The 18,778-nt window shown below is 43.4% G+C and overlaps 1 protein-coding gene and 1 long non-coding RNA gene across 3 annotated transcripts in view; one reads left to right on the top strand and one right to left on the bottom strand.

Annotated features, from left to right (window-relative positions):
* The window catches only part of LOC142486945 (uncharacterized), a 52,795-nt gene extending 38,215 nt beyond the window's left edge, over positions 1–14,580 (top strand). The window contains exon 3 of the long non-coding RNA XR_012799091.1: positions 14,477–14,580. This is a non-coding gene — a long non-coding RNA (uncharacterized LOC142486945). The remainder of the gene's footprint in view (positions 1–14,476) is intronic.
* The window catches only part of LOC142486944 (cytosolic non-specific dipeptidase-like), a 71,873-nt gene continuing 62,302 nt past the window's right edge, over positions 9,208–18,778 (bottom strand). For both annotated transcript variants that reach the window (XM_075585483.1, XM_075585482.1), the window contains 6 exons: positions 18,621–18,705; positions 18,330–18,490; positions 15,066–15,230; positions 11,064–11,205; positions 10,149–10,296; positions 9,208–9,409 (listed from right to left, as the gene is read on the bottom strand). In XM_075585483.1, coding sequence (XP_075441598.1) covers positions 9,343–9,409; positions 10,149–10,296; positions 11,064–11,205; positions 15,066–15,230; positions 18,330–18,490; positions 18,621–18,705 — 768 coding nt within the window. In that variant the 3' untranslated portion in view covers positions 9,208–9,342. The remainder of the gene's footprint in view (positions 9,410–10,148; positions 10,297–11,063; positions 11,206–15,065; positions 15,231–18,329; positions 18,491–18,620; positions 18,706–18,778) is intronic.

Here is an 18,778-nt window from a genome sequence, read left to right as displayed (position 1 = left end):
TCTTGATACTTTTCAGCATTTAATCAATGATGTTATCTGAGAGCTACTGGACCAATTCGTAGTGGCATACCTAGTCTTCTCAGATAACATCATGGATCACCAGAAATATGTCCGGATTGTCCTAGAGTGTCTCCGAAAATACAAATTGTACATCAAGTTAGAAAAATGTGAATTTGAAAAGACCAGCATAACATTTCTTGGCTATGTCATCTCCCCTAAGGGTTTGAGTACGGACCTAGGCAAGATCTAAACCGTGGTGGAATGGCCATTCCTCGGAATGAAAAGGACATTTAGAGATTCGTGGGCTTTGCTAATTTCTATAGACGTTTTATGAAATATTTCTCTGGCATTATTGCTCCATTCACCCGACTCACACAGAAAGAACTCCCCTTCAAATGGTCTACTGAAGCGGACACAGCATTTAAACAGTTGAAGTCACTTTTCACATCTGCCCCTATCCTCATTCATCCAAACTCAGAACTTCCATTTGTCATGGAAGTGGACGCATCCGACTCCGCTGTTGGTGCCATTCTGTCACAAAGAATTGCACCTAAGATGCTCTTTAATCCTTGCGTTTCTATTCGTACCAAATGTCAATAGCTGAAAGAAATGATAACATCAGAAACAAGGAACTTTTGGCAATAAAATCCGCATTCTCAGAGTGGAGACATTTACTTGAGGGGGCCAATCACCCAGTAACCATCTTAACGGATCACAGGAACTTAGAATTCATTTGATCCGCAAAGAGACTGTCTATGCGACAAGCTAGGTGGGCTCTCTTCTTCGCAAGATTTCAGTTCCACATCTCATACCGCCCCAGCTCCAAGAATGGGAAGGCTGACGCCTTGTCACGGTTATTACCTAATCCTTATTCAGATAAAGTGCAAGAAGGAACTATTCTACCAAAGAGAATTTTTCTGGGAGTTATGTTTTCCACATATCTCCTCGCACGAATGAAGGGAGCCTACTCAAACAACCCTTTTCTTGCTAAACCTCCATGGGAATCTGAACTATTTCAAAGTGATGGTCTGTGGAACTGTAAGGACCGTCTGTTTGTCCCCAAAGTAGAAAGATTAGAAGTACTCCAATTAATGCACGACAACCGACCCGCCGGTCACTCAGGTGTCCTCAAGACACAGGAAATTTTGTCCCGCTCTTTTTGGTGGCCTAAAATATCACAAGATGTTAAAGACTATCCTCTCCTGTGAGACCTGTGCTAGGACCATGACTCCTTGAGCATGCCCTGTGGGTTTGCTACAGCCTCTTCCAATTCCTACTCGTCCTTGGGGGTCCAGTTCAATGGATTTTATTGTTAACCTACCCAGATCAAGTGGACATAATACCATTCTTGTAGTAGTGGATCGACTTACATAGATGGCTCACTTCATTGCTGCACAGAATCTCCCTTAGACAGCTAAGTTGATCTTGAAAGATGTATTTCAGCTTTACGGGGCTCCATATGAGATTGTATCTGATAGAGGGGTGCAATTCACTTCAAGATTTTCCCTGGATCATCCTGAGAGACTGTATAAGGGCAGATCTTGCCTTGTTCCTGTTACTACAGAGTATAGTAATAAAACGTTCCTGTTTGCAATATACCTCTTGCCTGGTGCGTAACCTTACTAGGGGGAGAAGTAATAAGTTCTACCAACCAAGATCACCTTTCAGTTCCTGGAGTCTACAGCAGATGGAGGCGCTGCACTGCTAAGGAGATATGTGGGGTATGATTCCCAGAAGCCTGTTCCTGTGTCCCCACTACCATCGGCACACGACTCAGCCCTCCTGTTGCCAGCAGTTATATGCACCACACACCCTGTAATGGCCCCTATCTGCGATTAGGTGGGAGAAACACCGTTACAGTAGAGGCAACGTTTATTCTAGCATTTGCCGTAAACTAGCCGGGTTACATTCTGGGTATGTGCTGGGTATGTTCTGGGCTAGTTTGAGGCACGTTTAAGGCATTTCTGCATTGACTAACGACCCATAGGATTAACACAGCAGGGATCCCTGGCAGTCCAATTCAGTTTGAATGGGACTGCCAGGGACCCCCCGCTGTTAATCTGAAAGTTCATTAATCAATGCAGAAATGCTGGGGCTAGTTTAAGGAAAGTTTAAGGCATGTACCCAGCATGTACCTGGGTGTACCTGGGTCTTTTGGGGAATTGCCACTGGTTTTTGTTCGAATAAGAGTTGCCTCTACTGTACATGTGTAAGACACTTCACAAGATACGGAATTGCAGCATCCTGCAGTAGCATATATCATTGTTTCTACAGACAGATTAATTAATAACACAATTGATTTGGTGCTTTTTTCTCTTCTCTATTTCTTCATCCTAACTGCTAAAATGACAGAACACCTATTCTGGGATGGTTTTTTTGTATGCATTTGAGTACAAAGGAATGCTTTGAGTATCCATGCGTAGCAGCAGGAAGATAACAGCAGTACGGTCCCTTCCAGGGGAAACAAAATGGAAGTTTAAATATTGTGAATCACATAAACCTCTCCATGAAGTACTAGCGGCATCTTCTCCGGTAAGTATCTCAGGAAGTAGGGGTCAGCAGAGTTGAAATGATGGTTCAGTTTCGGAGAGTCCCTGCTTCCTATACATGTAAAAAAAAAACGCTCAGAGGGAACTGCTTTAAATGGTCTGTATGGATGCTGATGTTCTGCCTAGTAACAGGCTTAGGCTAGTTCTTAGCAAGCTACTGTATCTAGTTAAAGGGGCAATCTCTCCTACAACCTATTTAACTTAGTCCAGAGACAGGTTGAAGAGGTCTTATCTGGGTAACAATACCTTTTTTAAGTGGCTGACTATGTGTGATGTCACCTTTTTAAGGCACAGTGGGAACTATAGCTGCCTGAAGGATACCACAGAACAGAATAGGACAGGAGCGACCAACTCCAGTCCTCAAGGGCCACAAACAGGTCAGGTTTTAAGGATATCCCTTCAGCACTGGTGGCTCAATCAGTGGCAAAGACCAAGCCACCTGTGCTGAAACAGGGATATCCTTAAAACCTGACCTGTTGATAGCCCTTGAGGACTGGAGTTGGCCATCCCTGGAATAGGACTACCTGCAAGAAAGCTCGCTAGGATCTCTATGCCTTTCACTGATACAACATAACAGCCTTTGCATTAAGTTCACCTTGAATCCGACATGTCTCTGTCTGCGCTGCTTGCACTCAGTAAAGAACACTGCTGATTTAGCAGGCTGCTGACTAGTTGTCTTGTGTTATTCCACATGACTGAAAACAGGAAACCTGTATTTCTGAAAACAGGAACGGCTATATTTCTGTTCTTGCTTATCCTGCACGTCGTAACTGATGTACAGTACTTTAACGCCGCCTGTGGCTGTCGTTGCAGATAGGAACGTGCATTACAGTTTCAGTTTTACAGTGACAGAGAAAATGGCAGATTACAGTAATGCTCTAGCCTTTTTTTTTGTCAGTACATTGTTGATGCATTTCAGATTACTCAGCCCTAGTGTGGCTCTGGTGTTGGGGCTGGTACTGCAGGTTCATGTTCATCTGGTTGAAAGAACATTTTCTGCAGATCCAGCATTAGATTCCTCCTGCTTTCACATCATGACACTAGAAGTTCACCTAGATTCACGCTAGATTTACTGGATATAGGAGGTGGATGCTGAACAACATGCTCATGAGGACTTTTCAAAGACCTCTGCTCTAACATAAGCTTTTACACCCTTCCAGGATTGTGAAACCCTCAGTTGAAATGAAAATACAGTAACAAGCATTTATATGCTCCTTTTGTATAAAGATTCTCCCTGGGAAGTGATTCTTTCCGGACACAGCAGCCCCCACTCCTGCGTTTTTGGCTCATCAACACAAGAATTGTGTGATTGGACTGCAAATACGTATTTCCGTTCTCCTGTACTGCACTTGTAACTACGTGTTGCAAATATGCAATATATTTACCGTTACATGAATATAGTATATATCCTATTTGCATATATTTCATTTTAAATTAGAGTGTATATATATATATATATATATATATATATATATATATATATATATATATATATATATATATACATACACACACACACACATACACATACATACGCATATAAAAGAAAAAGTAGCGCTAAGTCAGTGTAACTACTAAAAATGTGGCAATGCAAAAAGTGTAAATAATTTTTTTTTTAAATCCGATGTATAGTTACTAAAATCCAAACAATCCCAACCAAGTACCATAGAATTGTAAACAGAGAGGAGAATCCAGTGTAATTGTCCAAACAAAATGATCACTTGGAGCCAAACTGCAGCTTCTTATGTGGTTCAGCCAACCACAGAAAACCTACAGAGAAAACAAAAACAAAAAGAAGTGCAAGCTCCATAGCATAAATCTGAGAATACAGAGAATTTATTAAAAATAAAAAGGAGAGAAGCCCAATGGATAGGGCCTGCACTTACAAGAGAGTAAAAGCATGAAGAGGAATGGAGGGAGGGAAAAGAAAGTAGTGGGAAGGAGAATAGGGAAATATGTAATGAAAACTACAGCAGCGACAAACAGTAAGCGGAAGGTGTTACACAGCAATGATAAACCTGAACCAACGTGCTTGTATCCAGACATTCGTTTAGTCATTGTGGTGAGTGTGCCAAGGGAATAAATCCAAAAAGATTCCTTGACACATAGTGCCTTAAATCTGTCCAGTACACCCCCCCCCCTCCCCACCCCATTTCAAAGAAGGGACAGTCTCAATTCCCTGAATTCTAAGTCCTTTAGCAACAACAGATTATGTTTAATATATACATATATGTTAAGTAGCACTATTCATTTAGGTTTTAAACAGTACTTATTTTCTTGTTAATAGATTTATTGTATTAGTGGGGATGGGAAACTGCTCTTTCTTTATTAAACAGATCCTTAGAATGGACTAACACAAAATGTTTGGGGACACTGTGCGCCAGGACACCCTTGGTTATAGAACAGCGGTGCTTAAGGATCATGATGCACAGTTGCCGTTTGGTATGACCAATGTATTGGAGATTACATGTGCATGAAAGTAAATAGACATGAGTTGTCAAGCAGTTGATTGTGCCTTTAATAGGATGCACTTTGATTTGAGGCAGAGACGAAGGTGTTCGTAGCCACAATGTGTCTGCACATAATGCAGTGTGGACTATCACATCTTTTATTGCCAAATCTACTCATACAACCCTTTTTGCCCATACTGTATCTGGTTCCCTCAACCTACTAGGCGCCAATTGATTATTTTATGCTCATTCCTTTACGGAATACTATGGGAGCTGTTTGAGTGAGTTGCCCATTAAGGTGTGGGTCACATAGCAGAACCTTTCCAATGTCGATTCAAAATGGACTCGATTCTATAAGAATAACTATTTTAACTAGTTATAAATGTGACTCTGCTTGTGTTAGAATGGGATTCATTGCCATAGTTTCTAGGCAAGAGCTGATGGTTAGAGTTCATATATTTGGACTGAGATTTAGCTAACAAATCTCTCCTCTCAGCCTTTTCTTTAGAATAGGCTTCTTGTAAAAGATCTGTATCATACCCCTTAATTGCAAAGTTAGCCATAAGGCGACGTGACTGTTCATCAAAAGTGTGGTCAGAAAAGCAATTCCGTCTGAGCCTATTGAATTGGCTCAGTAGTATATTGTGGATCCATTTAGGATGATGACTGCTATTAGCATGTAAATAGCTGTTAACTGCCACACTTTTCAAATGTACTCTTATATTAATAACAAGGTCAACGTCGACTGATAGCTCAAGATCCAGAAAACCGATGACGCTAGAACTAATATGATGAGTTAATCGGAGGCCCAATTCATTGTGATTGAATTCAGCCAGAACCTGTTTCAAGGTCGCCCCCATCTCCATCCCATATAAAATCAAGATGTCATCAATGTACAGGCCAAAGAACACCAGGCCCACGCAGCCGTGTATTGGACCAGATGTATTTGGTCTACCAAAATCCCATAGAGATTTGCGTAGCTGATGCCCATGGCCATACCGCCTGTCTGAAGATGGAAGCCCTCCCCGAACAGAAAATAATTATGCCTGAGGATGTAATCTATGAGGGAAAGGATTAATTTACTCTGCGCATCACCCAGTCTCTCTCTCTCCAACACCCCCCGCCCCCCAAAATGCCCAACAGCATCCAGACCCTGATCGTGCCTAATGCAGGTGTAAAGTGGCAGCATGTCACAGGTCACCCATTTATAGGAAGATTTCCATTTGATGGTAGAGGGAGTCGATGACATGGAGATTGTCCCTAAGGTATGACCGAAGTTTGACCACATAAGGCTGTAGAAAGTGGTCAACCTTCCTCAACACTTTGTCATTGACTCCACCCCTGATATGATGGTCTCCCTGGAGGGTTCAAGAGGCTCTTGTGCACCTTCGGGAGGTGATAGAAGACTGGAATACACACACCTGTATTCCATCTATTTATCTATAATTATTCTGTTATGATAAAGTCTCATTTCATGGGTTACATGGTTTAAACTTTATTTATTTATTTTAATTATTTTTTTCTCCATACAGTGTTTTCTCAATCGCTACTAAGATAACCCAATGTGCTCTACTGTACATTCAATAAAAATGTATTGGATGAACAGCTGACTTTAAATTGCACTCTTCTCACATCTGATCATCTCTTCCTAATTACCTTTGTGTTTCATGTGTCCCATCATTACAGCACCAAGTGTTTTTTTTTTTTTTAACATTTATCAATTATTTTTTGAGAACATACGTGAGCAATAGGGAAAGTTCTTAGCAGGAAAAAGGTATAGCTCAGTTTTTGCTAATGTATGCCTCTGCCCATTGTACATCAGTACTGGCTGCAAACTTGATTTTTATTTATTTTCTCATTGCCACCGTCTTTCTTTCTTTAGAGTAGCATGGGTTTATTTGAAAAGGAAGCGAACATCTTTGGCCTTTTTCATATTTTTCATCTAAACCTTTACGATGTTTAAAAAAAAAAAAAAACCCCGTTACGTTACTCTAATCTTTCAAACCGAACAAATGAATGTACCATATTCACTTTAACTTTTTTGCCAACATTTCACAATTACTATATTATAAAACAAAGATTTCTTGCCATGTTTATTTATATTGTATTGTGGCATACAAAATGTGATTAAAGGTGCTGAGAAGATACTAGCAAAATAAAGAAATGTAATTTGAACCCTGAGTACCAAAAAGGCTGGCAGCACCCAAATGGTTGGTGCAGCGATCACGTCAGTGTCCAGTTCCATTCAGAGCACTGCTCCCTCAGAGGGGTGAATGCCATCTGCCCCTAAAAAACCCACTAGCATTTCGAGCAGGATGGCATGAGGACCGTCGAGTGCCAACCCTTTAATTTATTCAGTGTATGTCTTTGGTCAGTCAATGGATTTTACTGCTCGGAGGAGGGGGGGGGGGGGGGGAATATTATATAACTGGAGGATACAATTTATTAGCTGGATTACAATCCTGAACAGGACAGAACATGTATGTAGAAGCTGACATGAAACGGCCATGTGGCTTTTATGAGACAGACGTGTACACACACTTCCCCCTTCTCCTCCCTCCCCCCAGACTAACATTTGATATAGTTTGAGGTTTAGCTCAGATGGGTGCGGTGATCACAAAATCTCACACATACTGTACATGTACATTTGTTATTCTACATATTATATTTGTGAGGAAAATAGGATGCTATAGGAGTATGTTTACTACGAGGTAAAGTAATTTTACAGGTAATCATTTTTTACTTAATATGAAAATTAGACAACTACATAACGAATTAACCTTTGTTTTGGCTAAGAAAATGACATGTCTGGTACGTGAAGAGAGAGAACAGAGTATATACTTTTAACCCTACGGCTGCGGTCCCAGTAACAGCCTGTACGCACGGCGTGCACTGTGCGTGCAAGCACCGCCCCTCAATGGGGCTGGGCCCAGTACGCACCGTCACGCAGAAGGTGCAGCCGTGCCGTGCTGCAAGGTTTTTCCCAAATTGAGTTCAAACCTTGCAACGGGGGCCACTGGCGGTTCACCCAATGAGGGCGAACCAGCCGCGTGATGTAATGGCCATGCCCCGCAAATCCCCGATCACGCCCCCTCCCGTCGCAAGCTCCCCTCTCCCTGTCAGACCGCAGTTAGCGCTGTGCACGCGCTGCCCCCCCCCCCCCCCGCCGGGCGCACGTCACCGCAGCCTAACATTGTAAGAGATGCTCTTGCAATAAATACCATGCTTTGCTGGATTACTCTGAACCGTCCCCCGCCCCTTAAATACCTTATCTGACAAATCATTTCAGACAGTTGGTGAAAAACATTTCAGGGACTATACTGACAAAACAGCACTCCCTCAAGTATGTTCTACATTTGGATTGTAAGCTCTAGGGCAGGGACTCCATTTTCCTAGTATTACATTTATGTCTAAAGCACTTATCCCCATTATGTGTTATATTATGTCATGTACATCACTGCTGTTAAGAGCCATGTACATAAATGGCACAATATAAAAAGATACACATGCAATTGCTCCTATTGTATTCTGCAAGTCTCACATTCTATTTACGTTGGCCAGAGACACACTCTGATAAACTGTGAATTCATTACACAATGTGTAACACACTGTTAAACCGTTGCATATTATCTCCTTGTACTCTCCTGCTAATTCTGGAAAGAGCTACGTACATCAGTTGGCTATATAAAAACCACACATACAAAATGTCTCTCTCTCTCTCTCTCCTCTCCCCGACATTATTTTTAGATAAGGGGAAATTACAAAAACTATCCAATTGCAACAAGGCTCACTGGTGTTATGACACAACCTGATCACAAATGGTTATCTGTGGAGTAAAATGTAGTGGTCATCCAGTTTAGGAGGGTATGCACATACAGCAAAGCGTGTGTACTGTATGTGTGCATCCATTTGTATACTTGAAACAAAATATAAGCCCAAGAAAAAAAAAAAAAAAAAACAGTTGTGAGATTGCTATGCATCATGGAAATATATGACAGCAGATAAGAAGCACCTAGCCTGCTGATTTTACCATTCTCTGCATGTAAATGTTTTCCACCTCCAAATAAATACAGGGTGAAGCAGGAGTACACAGTTAATGCATTACCTTAGTCACTGGATTGTGAATTCATTAATAACTTTGTCTTGTCAATATTTTGAAAAGCAAGGCAATTAAATGGTTTAACCAGAATACAAATAAAACCACTTGCTGGGAACTGACAGTTTTTATTATTGCAACATTTCCAGCATGTATAAAACGCGTAATGTGTTGGTCTGCACTTGTAGTGTACCAATATGAAAACTATATGAAATTGATACAATTGATGACGACTTCAGAGTAATAGTTATTCCAGTTTAGAAACCTCGTACAGGTAAGCTCCCAGAAGCTTCACACCTTGTATGTAGTTGAACCTGTAAAATAGAAATGCTCTGATGAGACAGCAGCAAAAGTTAAAAATCACACCTCATTCATACTCGGGAAACAAATCACCTTATACATGTTTCTGGAAAACAATATATAAATATATATACACACACACACACACACACACACACACACACACACACACACTAAATGTATTATAAGAGAAGTGCCTTTTCCGTATTCCATTTTCACCAATTTCAATTCCTGGAGAAAAGTCCGGTCCCATTCAATAAAGGGGAGTAAGAGTGTCCAGCACCTGGGAGTGGTTTCATGGCATACAGATAAAGGGCCTCAGACATTACTTCATCTCCAGCATCATTTGACACACGTCACCTGGGCCACAGCATTCAGCACCACTCTGTCACTTACCCACTTCCTTCTTTGTGCCATTACAGCACATTTAGGAGGCAATGTAATGTAATCTAGTATTCTAGCGGCTGATTGCAGAAAATCCAACTGACTTGAATTGTGGGGTTTCAAACAGCTGCAATGTGGCCACGTCTGATTACACCGAATGAACAACCCCTTAACTTTTCTAACTAGGTTTTGTTGATGCAAAGGAACAATATAGGTTTCCCTCTTCTGGAGATCGGCACTGCTCTAAAATTAGAGCGCCTCTATGTCAGAGAATTAGTTCAGCTCCCTACAAATAAACTGTAACTATGACTGCAAGACATGCAGTCAAAACAATTACACGGAGGGCCTTCTGGACACCACACCACTTACCTATTCAGTTTTTCGTTTTGAGAGTGCGCCCCATCATCTGCAGACCCCACTGGTAGCAGCATGACATTCTTGCCAGTTGCCTCCTGGAAGGTGAGAGTTACAGGAATGCTCCCGCCCTCTCTGGTCAAGTCCGGTTCTACATTGAAAACTACAACGACAAGATGCATGCAATCATGTCACTGCACAAATGTGTCCAGCAATGAAGGAAGGCAAGTCATGGGGGGGGGGGGGGGAGGGGGGGGGCTCACAGACCAAAACCCCTTTTTTGTTGCCTTTTTCACATATATGGTGAGGAATAAAAAAAATAGATCTTATTCTCTCGTTTGCAGCCTTAACAAAAGGCGCATGTCACATGTATTACCACCATCCATTTTTTTTAATTTGTTTTCGCTGCAATTTCTTAACGCAAACGTGCCCATGACCCTAAATATATTACTAACTGATAAAGACATGGGTCTTTTTGCATTTCTCTCATTTTTTTTATTTATGCAAGCAAAATCTTTAAATAAAACATGTTTGACTCATCTGAAATCCAGACAAATGTGGAAGTTTGTGATCATGTATCCAGGCTGCAGAAAACCCATCTCCAAGACCCAGTAGTCGCCACATTTCTATCATCACACAAAAATATTCTATGGAATTCTTGGAGATATATTGCTCATAGATAGTATTGGTAATTAAAGTGCAAACAGTTCTAAGATTATATTGTAGCAGTTCGCAGTCCATTTAAATATGAAAAAAATGTATCAAATTTTATTTTCCGAAAAGGCAACACGCAATATTTTTTAGTCATACTCTGCTAGCTTCCAGATTTGAAAGCAAGTAAATAAATACATCTTTGCGGTCAGTGGTATTATGTTTTGTACACTCCTCAGACAGTCAAGTGGTTTTAAGATGAATGTTAACAGTATTTACCTGTTTTCATTGCTTTTCTACCAGCGAGATAGTGGGGGTGATTGAAGTCAGACACCCATGGTTTACCCCCATGGCCCATGTACACTTTGCACTTGTTAGGACTCCCCAGTTCTGCAAACTGTTTGGTCAAATAGTCTTGCACCTTTAATGTAAGATTTGCATGGTTATACAATGCACATAATGCCCAATTTCTCTTAATTTGCACAACATTATGATCATAAAGACCGTTAAATCAATCATGTAGGCTCTCATTTATATGGCAACATCAGCTAGTCACTAAGACAGCTGCTTAGTAAGAATATAAGGTTGCAATATTTGAGGGGAGTGGCTCCAAACACCACCAATATAGTCAGTAGTCAGACGCTGTTCCTGTTCATCTGACCAACACAGCACAAGCAATGAGCATAATTGCCTGTACCACGCTCACCGTGGACCATATGCAGACACTGGCTAACTGCCTTTCCTCTGCTTTATACAGAGGGTCCTGCAGGTACATATGATTGTTGTCTGAGTTTGTGCAGTCGAGTCACAATACAGTACAACTTGCTCTGTTAGTGTGCTGCAGCACGCAGAGGTCCTGATAGGGGAGCTACCATTTTAACCAATCATTGCCTTAACCACGCTCACTACGGACTACACACAGACATAGGCTATTTGCCTTGCTTCTGTGTTCCACAGAGGGTCCTGCAGTCATATACAATGATTGTGTTTTTTTTGTCTGTGCAGTCGGGTCACAATACATCACACACTGCTCTTGTGCTGCAGCACGCCGAGCTCCTTAGAGAGGAGCTACTCTACTATCTGAACTTTTAATTGCCTGAACCACCTTACTGTGGACCACACACATACACTGGCTAACTGCCTTGCCTAGGTATTTTACAGAGGATCATGCAGGTATATATTAGGCCTCGGACACGCTTACCGCTGGCGTGCTGAGGCGCGCTGAGGCTCAGGGAAAGCGGGTGCTTTCCTTGGCCTTGCGGTTGCTTACCGCAAGCGCTATCAGCAGGGCGTCAGGGGCCGGTCCGGGGGCGGGCGCGTCACTGGCCGGGGGTGGGCCAGTGACGTCACGGAGCTGGTTCGCCCTCATTGGGCGAACCGCTCACGTGACCGGCCTGTCTCGCTGGCAAGCGGGGGAATTTTAAATTCCCCTAAGACCTGCGCTTCCGCAAGCGCGCGGAAGCGCAGGTGAGCCCCTACTAAAGCCACTCTAATTGCGGCTGTAGGGGCTCAGTGCTGAGCGGCAGCGCGAGTCAGCACGCTTCCGCCAGCAAGCGCCAAACATGGCCAAGGCCTTACTGTGGTTTTCAATTAGTGCAGTCGGGTTACAACACATTATAGGCTAAAGCTGGTAAATTCCGGGCATTATTGTAATCCCTGCTCTGATTGGATAATGCCCGGAATTTTAACCAATCAGTAATGGCCCGGAATTTTTGGCAGCTTGCCAAGTTTTTCAGCCAATCAGCGTTCAGTCACAAAGAGTGAAATTTGCACTTAGACAGGGGAGGTGATTGGACAGAAGCAATCAGCAAGGCACTGACTCCTCCCTCACCCTGTCTGCAGAGAGCTCCGCACAGGAGAGTGAAGGGAAAGTTGTGTGTGTGTTTTGTGGGTGTAAAGGGGGCAGCAGAGTCTTGGTGTGTTTCTGCGGTGTGTGTTTTGTTGTTGTAGAGGGGGAGCTGTAGTGTGTGTGGCTTCAGTGTGTGTTGTGGGTGGAGGAGGGGTGCAGAGTGTTGTGTGTGTTTACAGGGGGCTGCAGTGGGTGAAGAGGGGGGGCTGCTGGTGTGTGTTTTGTGGATGTAGAGGTGGCAGTCTGTTTTGTTGATTTGTGTGTCTCTGCAGTGTGTGTTTTGTAGGTGCAGAGGGGGGGCTGTAGTGTGTTGTGGGTGGAGGAGGGGTGCAGAGTGTTGTGTGTGTGTCTGCATGCAGCTGCAGTGGGTGTAGAGCTGGTGTGTGTTTTATGGATGTAGAGGGGGCAGCAGTCTGTTTTGTTAGTGTGTGTGTGTCTGCAGTGTGTTTTGTGGGTGTAGATGGGGGGCTGCTGTGTGTTGTGAGTGTAGAGGGCGGAGGAGGGCTGCAGTGTGTTTTGTGGTTGTAGAGGGGGGCTGCACAGTGTGTAGGGGGGACTGCCGTGTGTGTGTATGTGTGTGTGTGTACAATTTACTTTTAATAAACTTGCAGTAAAAGCATAAGAATGTAGACAATCATGCTGATAAAAATCAATATGACTACAAAAATTATCTTTATGAAAAATTAAAAATAAGTCTACATTATAAGCCTATAATAGTAATCCCCTCAGAACAGGGCATTACTGGCCAATAATGCCATAATTATTGTCCAGTAATGCCCTGTTCAGGGGATTATTACTTAATTATATCCTGCTCTGCTATTGTGCTGCAGCACGCCTGAGCTCCTGAGAGGGGAGCCACTACCTGCCAACTATACTCTGGGAAAACAGCCTGACTACACAGTGTTATTCAGATATCTAGCAACTAGTTACTCTCCCGCATCTCAAAAGGCCATACCTTTTCTATCTTAAACTGCAAGGTGCTGTTATACTCACACTAAGGCCTGGGACATGGTGATATGAAGTGCGCTGGGCAGCGCTGATGCTCATGCTCTCTTGCTCAAGCAGGAGATTTTTCGTGTCCCTGCATGAGCGTCAGCGAGCGCGCTTGTGTGCCGGGTGGGAGGCGGGCCTAGGGCGCTACGTCACGGACTGCCATTGGCTTCTGGCAGTCACGTGACCGGCCCTGCGCCTCCCTCAGCGGGAAAAGTAAAATTGATCTGTCGGCACATTCCACACGCGCCGTCTAAAGCTGCGCTGATGGGGATAATGTTTATCCTCAGCGCGGCCTTTTTGACCATGTCCGAGGCCTTAGAGTTCCTGACACTCAGCAATTAGTTTGCTCCAGCACCCTTAAAAGTTATACCTTTTTGTAACAGTTTGCTAGGTGCTGTTATATTTATTAAGTTACCTACTGTTGAACTACAGGTTTTAGCGGCTACACTTTAAAGCCTGCTCAACAATAATTACAGTATTTTGACCCCTACAATTGGGAACTCGTACATAATGCTATTTACCTGCCTAATGACTTACAGTATCTGACTGAGCAATTTACCACAATCCAATGATAAATCTGTCGCAATACATTATATTCCTACCATCAAAGCTATGGATAAGAATGTAAATCCTTTTTTGGATAACAAATAAATCTCATTTGGGAAATACAAATCATGTTATAAATTAATGATTTACTTACTAAGCAACGGAATATTTTTCCTTTGGATTACACGCCAATGCTTGCAAGCAGTCTCTCTCCCTCCAGGTGTACTAGTAAATTGATTAGCCAACAAATATACCAACATGACCGATATTTAGGGTCTAAGTATATCCCTTTTCCCCCCTGCAGCTCACCGCAGACCGGAGATCAGCCTGGCAGGCGCACGTGCAGCGCCAACACCGGGCCATAGCTTAAAAGACCAAGACGGAAGGGAAGGGCTCTAGTTCTGTTTCGATCAGGTTGGTCTCTGTCAGCTGAATCACCCCCTAGAAAACATATGCCCATGGGCACTTTACCACAGGAGTGGCCAACTCCAGTTCTCATGGATCACCAACAGGTCAGGTTCTTAGGATATTCCTGCTTCAGAACAGGTGGTTCAATCAGGTACTGAACAGGGAAACCTGACCTTTTGGTGGCCCTTGAGGACTGGAGTTGGCCACTCCTCTACCAGGTACATCATAAGGGCCCTGTAAGGGTCAAGAGAATTCTCCACTAGTTTTTTTATTTTTTTACATATCAATTAAAAAAAACAAGCATTTTTTCAGGGACTGAAAACAGCCCCCATTGTGATTGGCTAAAAACAAACAGTCATAATGTCATCTTGTTACTTTGGAAATTCTGCTTCATTTCTCCCTCAGACACGAGGCCATATAGACACTAAAAAAAAAAAAATCATGTTTACAATCAATCACCAGGAACAAGTTTCCTCATCTTTTACCTGCTTTTCCACATCTTCTGGATTCATATCTGGCACTAGTCTTATGGAGAACTTGCCGATTACTTTCCTTGGAATCACAGTTTTAGCTCCCGTTCCAGAGAAAGCCCCTTCAATTCCATGGAGAGACAGACAAGGGTATCTCCACCTGTGCATCAGTATGTGCTCCTGCAGGAAAACAGACAGGTCATAAACAGGGTTGCCACCTTCGACTGACGGTCAACCCGGAGATTTTTTTTTTTTAAATGACACTGTGTTGCCATGACAACGGGATGCTATGTAACGTCACGTGGCGTCAAGTCGCCATGACAACGTGGCACCGCATGACGTCGTGACATCATGTGGCGTCTCATTGTCATGGCAACGAGCATCACGTGATGCTGTTACGTCACGTGACGTTCCCGTTGGCATGGCAACGCAGCGCCATTTGACGCCGCGGAGCCATATTGAGAGTAGTTGCAGGGGGAGATGGCGGGAGACTGCTATTGCGGGCACTATTGCTGCGTTAATGGTATATGGAATTATACCTTACATCATTTCTATTACTTATAACTAACGCTGATGACAATTGTTGCAAACAGAGTCGTCACTGACCAATATTAATTTATTACAATGTTTACCTCAGTTAACTTTACTTGAGTTAATTTAACAAAGACAAGGTTACCTCATTGCTATCAAAAGGGAGGAACTGAAGCAGCATTACTGTAAAGAGAGGGGGAGAAGAGAGAGAGAGAGAGGGGGGAGGAGAAGAGAGAGAGAGAGAGAGGGGGGAGGAGAAGAGAGAGAGAGAGAGAGGGGGGAGGAGAAGAGAGAGAGAGAGAGAGGGGGGGAGGAGAAGAGAGAGAGAGAGGGGGAGAAGAGAGAGAGAGAGAGAGGGGGAGGAGAAGAGAGAGAGAGGGGGAGGAGAAGAGAGAGAGAGGGGGAGGAGAAGAGAGAGAGAGAGAGGGGGAGGAGAAGAGAGATAGAGGGGGGAGGAGAAGAGAGAGAGGGGGGAGGAGAAGAGAGAGAGGGGGGAGGAGAAGAGAGAGGGGGGGGAGGAGAAGAGAGAGAGAGGGGGGAGGAGAAGAGAGAGAGAGGGGGGAGGAGAAGAGAGAGGGGGAGGAGAAGAGAGAGGGGGAGGAGAAGAGAGAGGGGGGAGGAGAAGAGAGAGGGGGGAGGAGAAGAGAGAGAGGGGGGGATGAAGAGAGAGAGAGGGGGAGGAGGAGAGGGGAGGAGGAGAGAGAGGGGGAGGAGGAGAGAGAGGGGGAGGAGGAGAGAGAGGGGGAGGAGGAGAGAGAGAGGGGGAGGAGAAGAGAGAGAGGGGGACTAGAAGAGAGAGGGGAGAAGAGAGAGGGGAGAAGAGAGAGGGGAGAAGGGAGAGGGGAGAAGGGAGAGGGGGAGGGAGAAGGGAGAGAGGAGATAAGATACATGGGGTTGGTGTGTGTTCTCTAGCAGGGTTTCTAAGAATGTTACTGTGTTGCTTATGTGCCAATCGATCTTGTCTAATAAAAACTACAACTCCCATGATCCCCTACCTGTGAGCATGTGCAGTAGAGCATAGGGCTGTGACCCGGATGTAGTAGGCTGTGAAGTGCACACAGACAGTCCCGTGAGAAATGCAAAGGATCTGTGAGTGATGTAGCAATGAGAAGTCACTTACTATGCCTGCCCTGTCTGCAACAACCCGCCCACCCGGAGATTTCAGGGACAAACCCGGAGCCCGGAGAAGGGGATGCCAAACCCGGAGTCTCCGGGTGAAACCCGGAGAGGTGGCAACCCCGGTCATAAAGTAGGACATGTTAATATAGCATCCGATCCCTCGGATGATCTTATGAAGTAGCACTTGCCAAAAAAGAAAAAATGTTTGTACAACAGTTTTTTGTTATTTTTTTGGAGGTGTGCCACATACCCAAGACACTGTCCTGCACCGCTTCATAAATATGGCTTTTACTGCCCATTCACGTTAATACTCTTGAAGGTGTATTATGAAGTAATACCACCAACTAAATATGGCCCATTCACATGGAAGTCAATAAATAAATACATTTGACAATAAATTATGGTTTAGTAAATTTGGAGTTACATATTCGCTGTTACAACGGGTTCTCTATTAATACAGGCGTTACAAATGTAGATTTGTAGCAGGTTGTGATATCATTCAGCGGGCCAATAGATAAAATTATATATTGTACAAAGCTTCGGAAACCACATGGTTCCTTATTTAAGAGTACCCTAACAAAAAGTGTATCACAATCTACATTTCTCCAAGACCAATACAACAACCTTGAAATAGATCTGGTTTCCCCAAACTGAGAGGTCGCCCTTAACACTGAGGACGAAGTCAGTAATTCAAACTATGTTTATTATTCAACAATAGATTGCTTAGCGAAACAAGGTAAGGATCAGATGAACAACCGCTCCAAAAAAAAAAAGGTAAGGCGCTCACCAGCAAAAGAGGGTAAAAATCACCTTTATTATACTACATAAAAAACAAAGAAACAAACAGTGCTAGCTACTCGGAGAGTAGCTAGCACGGTTTGTTTTTTATGTAGTATAATAATGGTGATTTTTACCCTCTTTTGCTGGTGAGCGCCTTACCTTTTTTCTTGGAGCGGTTGTTCATCTGATCCTTACCTTATTTCGCTGTCGTCTGAGAGGATCTGCTACACCACCGGAGGCCATACGGGACACGCTTCTGGCAGCGTCAGGGAAGCAGCTGGAAAGAGGGGGACCAGGATGGTGTCACATCGTGAGTAAAAGTTACTCCACACCGGGCTCAGCCGGGGCTATGGGGACTACGTGATTACATTTCACACTATTTTGTCCCCCTCCTGTTACCCCCAGCCATCCGCAATTACTATAGTACTGCTTAACCCTTTAATCCCCATTATCCGGTGTCAGCTCCTTATATTACACTTATCACCATGCTTTAAAATGCATTTTTAGCCGGACCACCTGGAGCTTGTACACGGTTTTTTTGTTCTCTGTAGATTGCTTAGGCCAGATAAAATTGATTATATATTATAACAAACAAAAAAAGCCACGTTTACATATTTCCTATTATTGTTTACCAGTTTCTCAAAAAAAAAAAAAAAAACAGCTTTGCTGATTAAATTAGTCTTTTCTCGATTCTTGTGAATTTAAGTGATCGTGAAATTGAAATAAAATAAGGCAACCCGGTGAAGTTGATCACCTCAAAACCAACTGCATGTCTGATCTCGAACGGGCTGTAATGCATTTAATGCAACCAGGAGATAGACTAGACTAATCTGAGTGAAACACTGATACCTTGGAGTCGTGGAGAAGTCGGTCAGCACCTATATCCTTTGCAAAGTCCTCCAGATCAAAATCAATCGCATCATAAAGTGCCTTCTCAGTGGCCAAGAGCGGTGCCACAGCCTCGTTTATGCCGGGAATACGAATTTTTCCTCTCTTGTCTATTAAACTGCCTTCATGGAGGGGGGGAAAAAAAAAAAGAAAGAAATCAGTAAACAAGTTCAAGGGCATAACTGCTATGTGGTGAAAATACTTTTGAGCCATTAACTAGAAGCATCTGTAATGAAAAAATAAAAATATTACCCATCAACGTAATGAGATCAGTCATGGCTTCATGGACAGAGCCCCCATATACCCCTGAATGAAGGTCTTTGCTGCTGCATTCCATCTAAAAAGAAAGTGGAGAGAATTATTGTCTGGGGGAATATGGACACTGGGGTCAGCATTGCTCTAGCAGCCAA

This window comes from Ascaphus truei, chromosome 2 (genome assembly GCF_040206685.1).
Source record: "Ascaphus truei isolate aAscTru1 chromosome 2, aAscTru1.hap1, whole genome shotgun sequence".
Classification (NCBI taxonomy): domain Eukaryota; kingdom Metazoa; phylum Chordata; class Amphibia; order Anura; family Ascaphidae; genus Ascaphus; species Ascaphus truei.
This window is presented reverse-complemented; position numbering and strand designations above follow the sequence as displayed.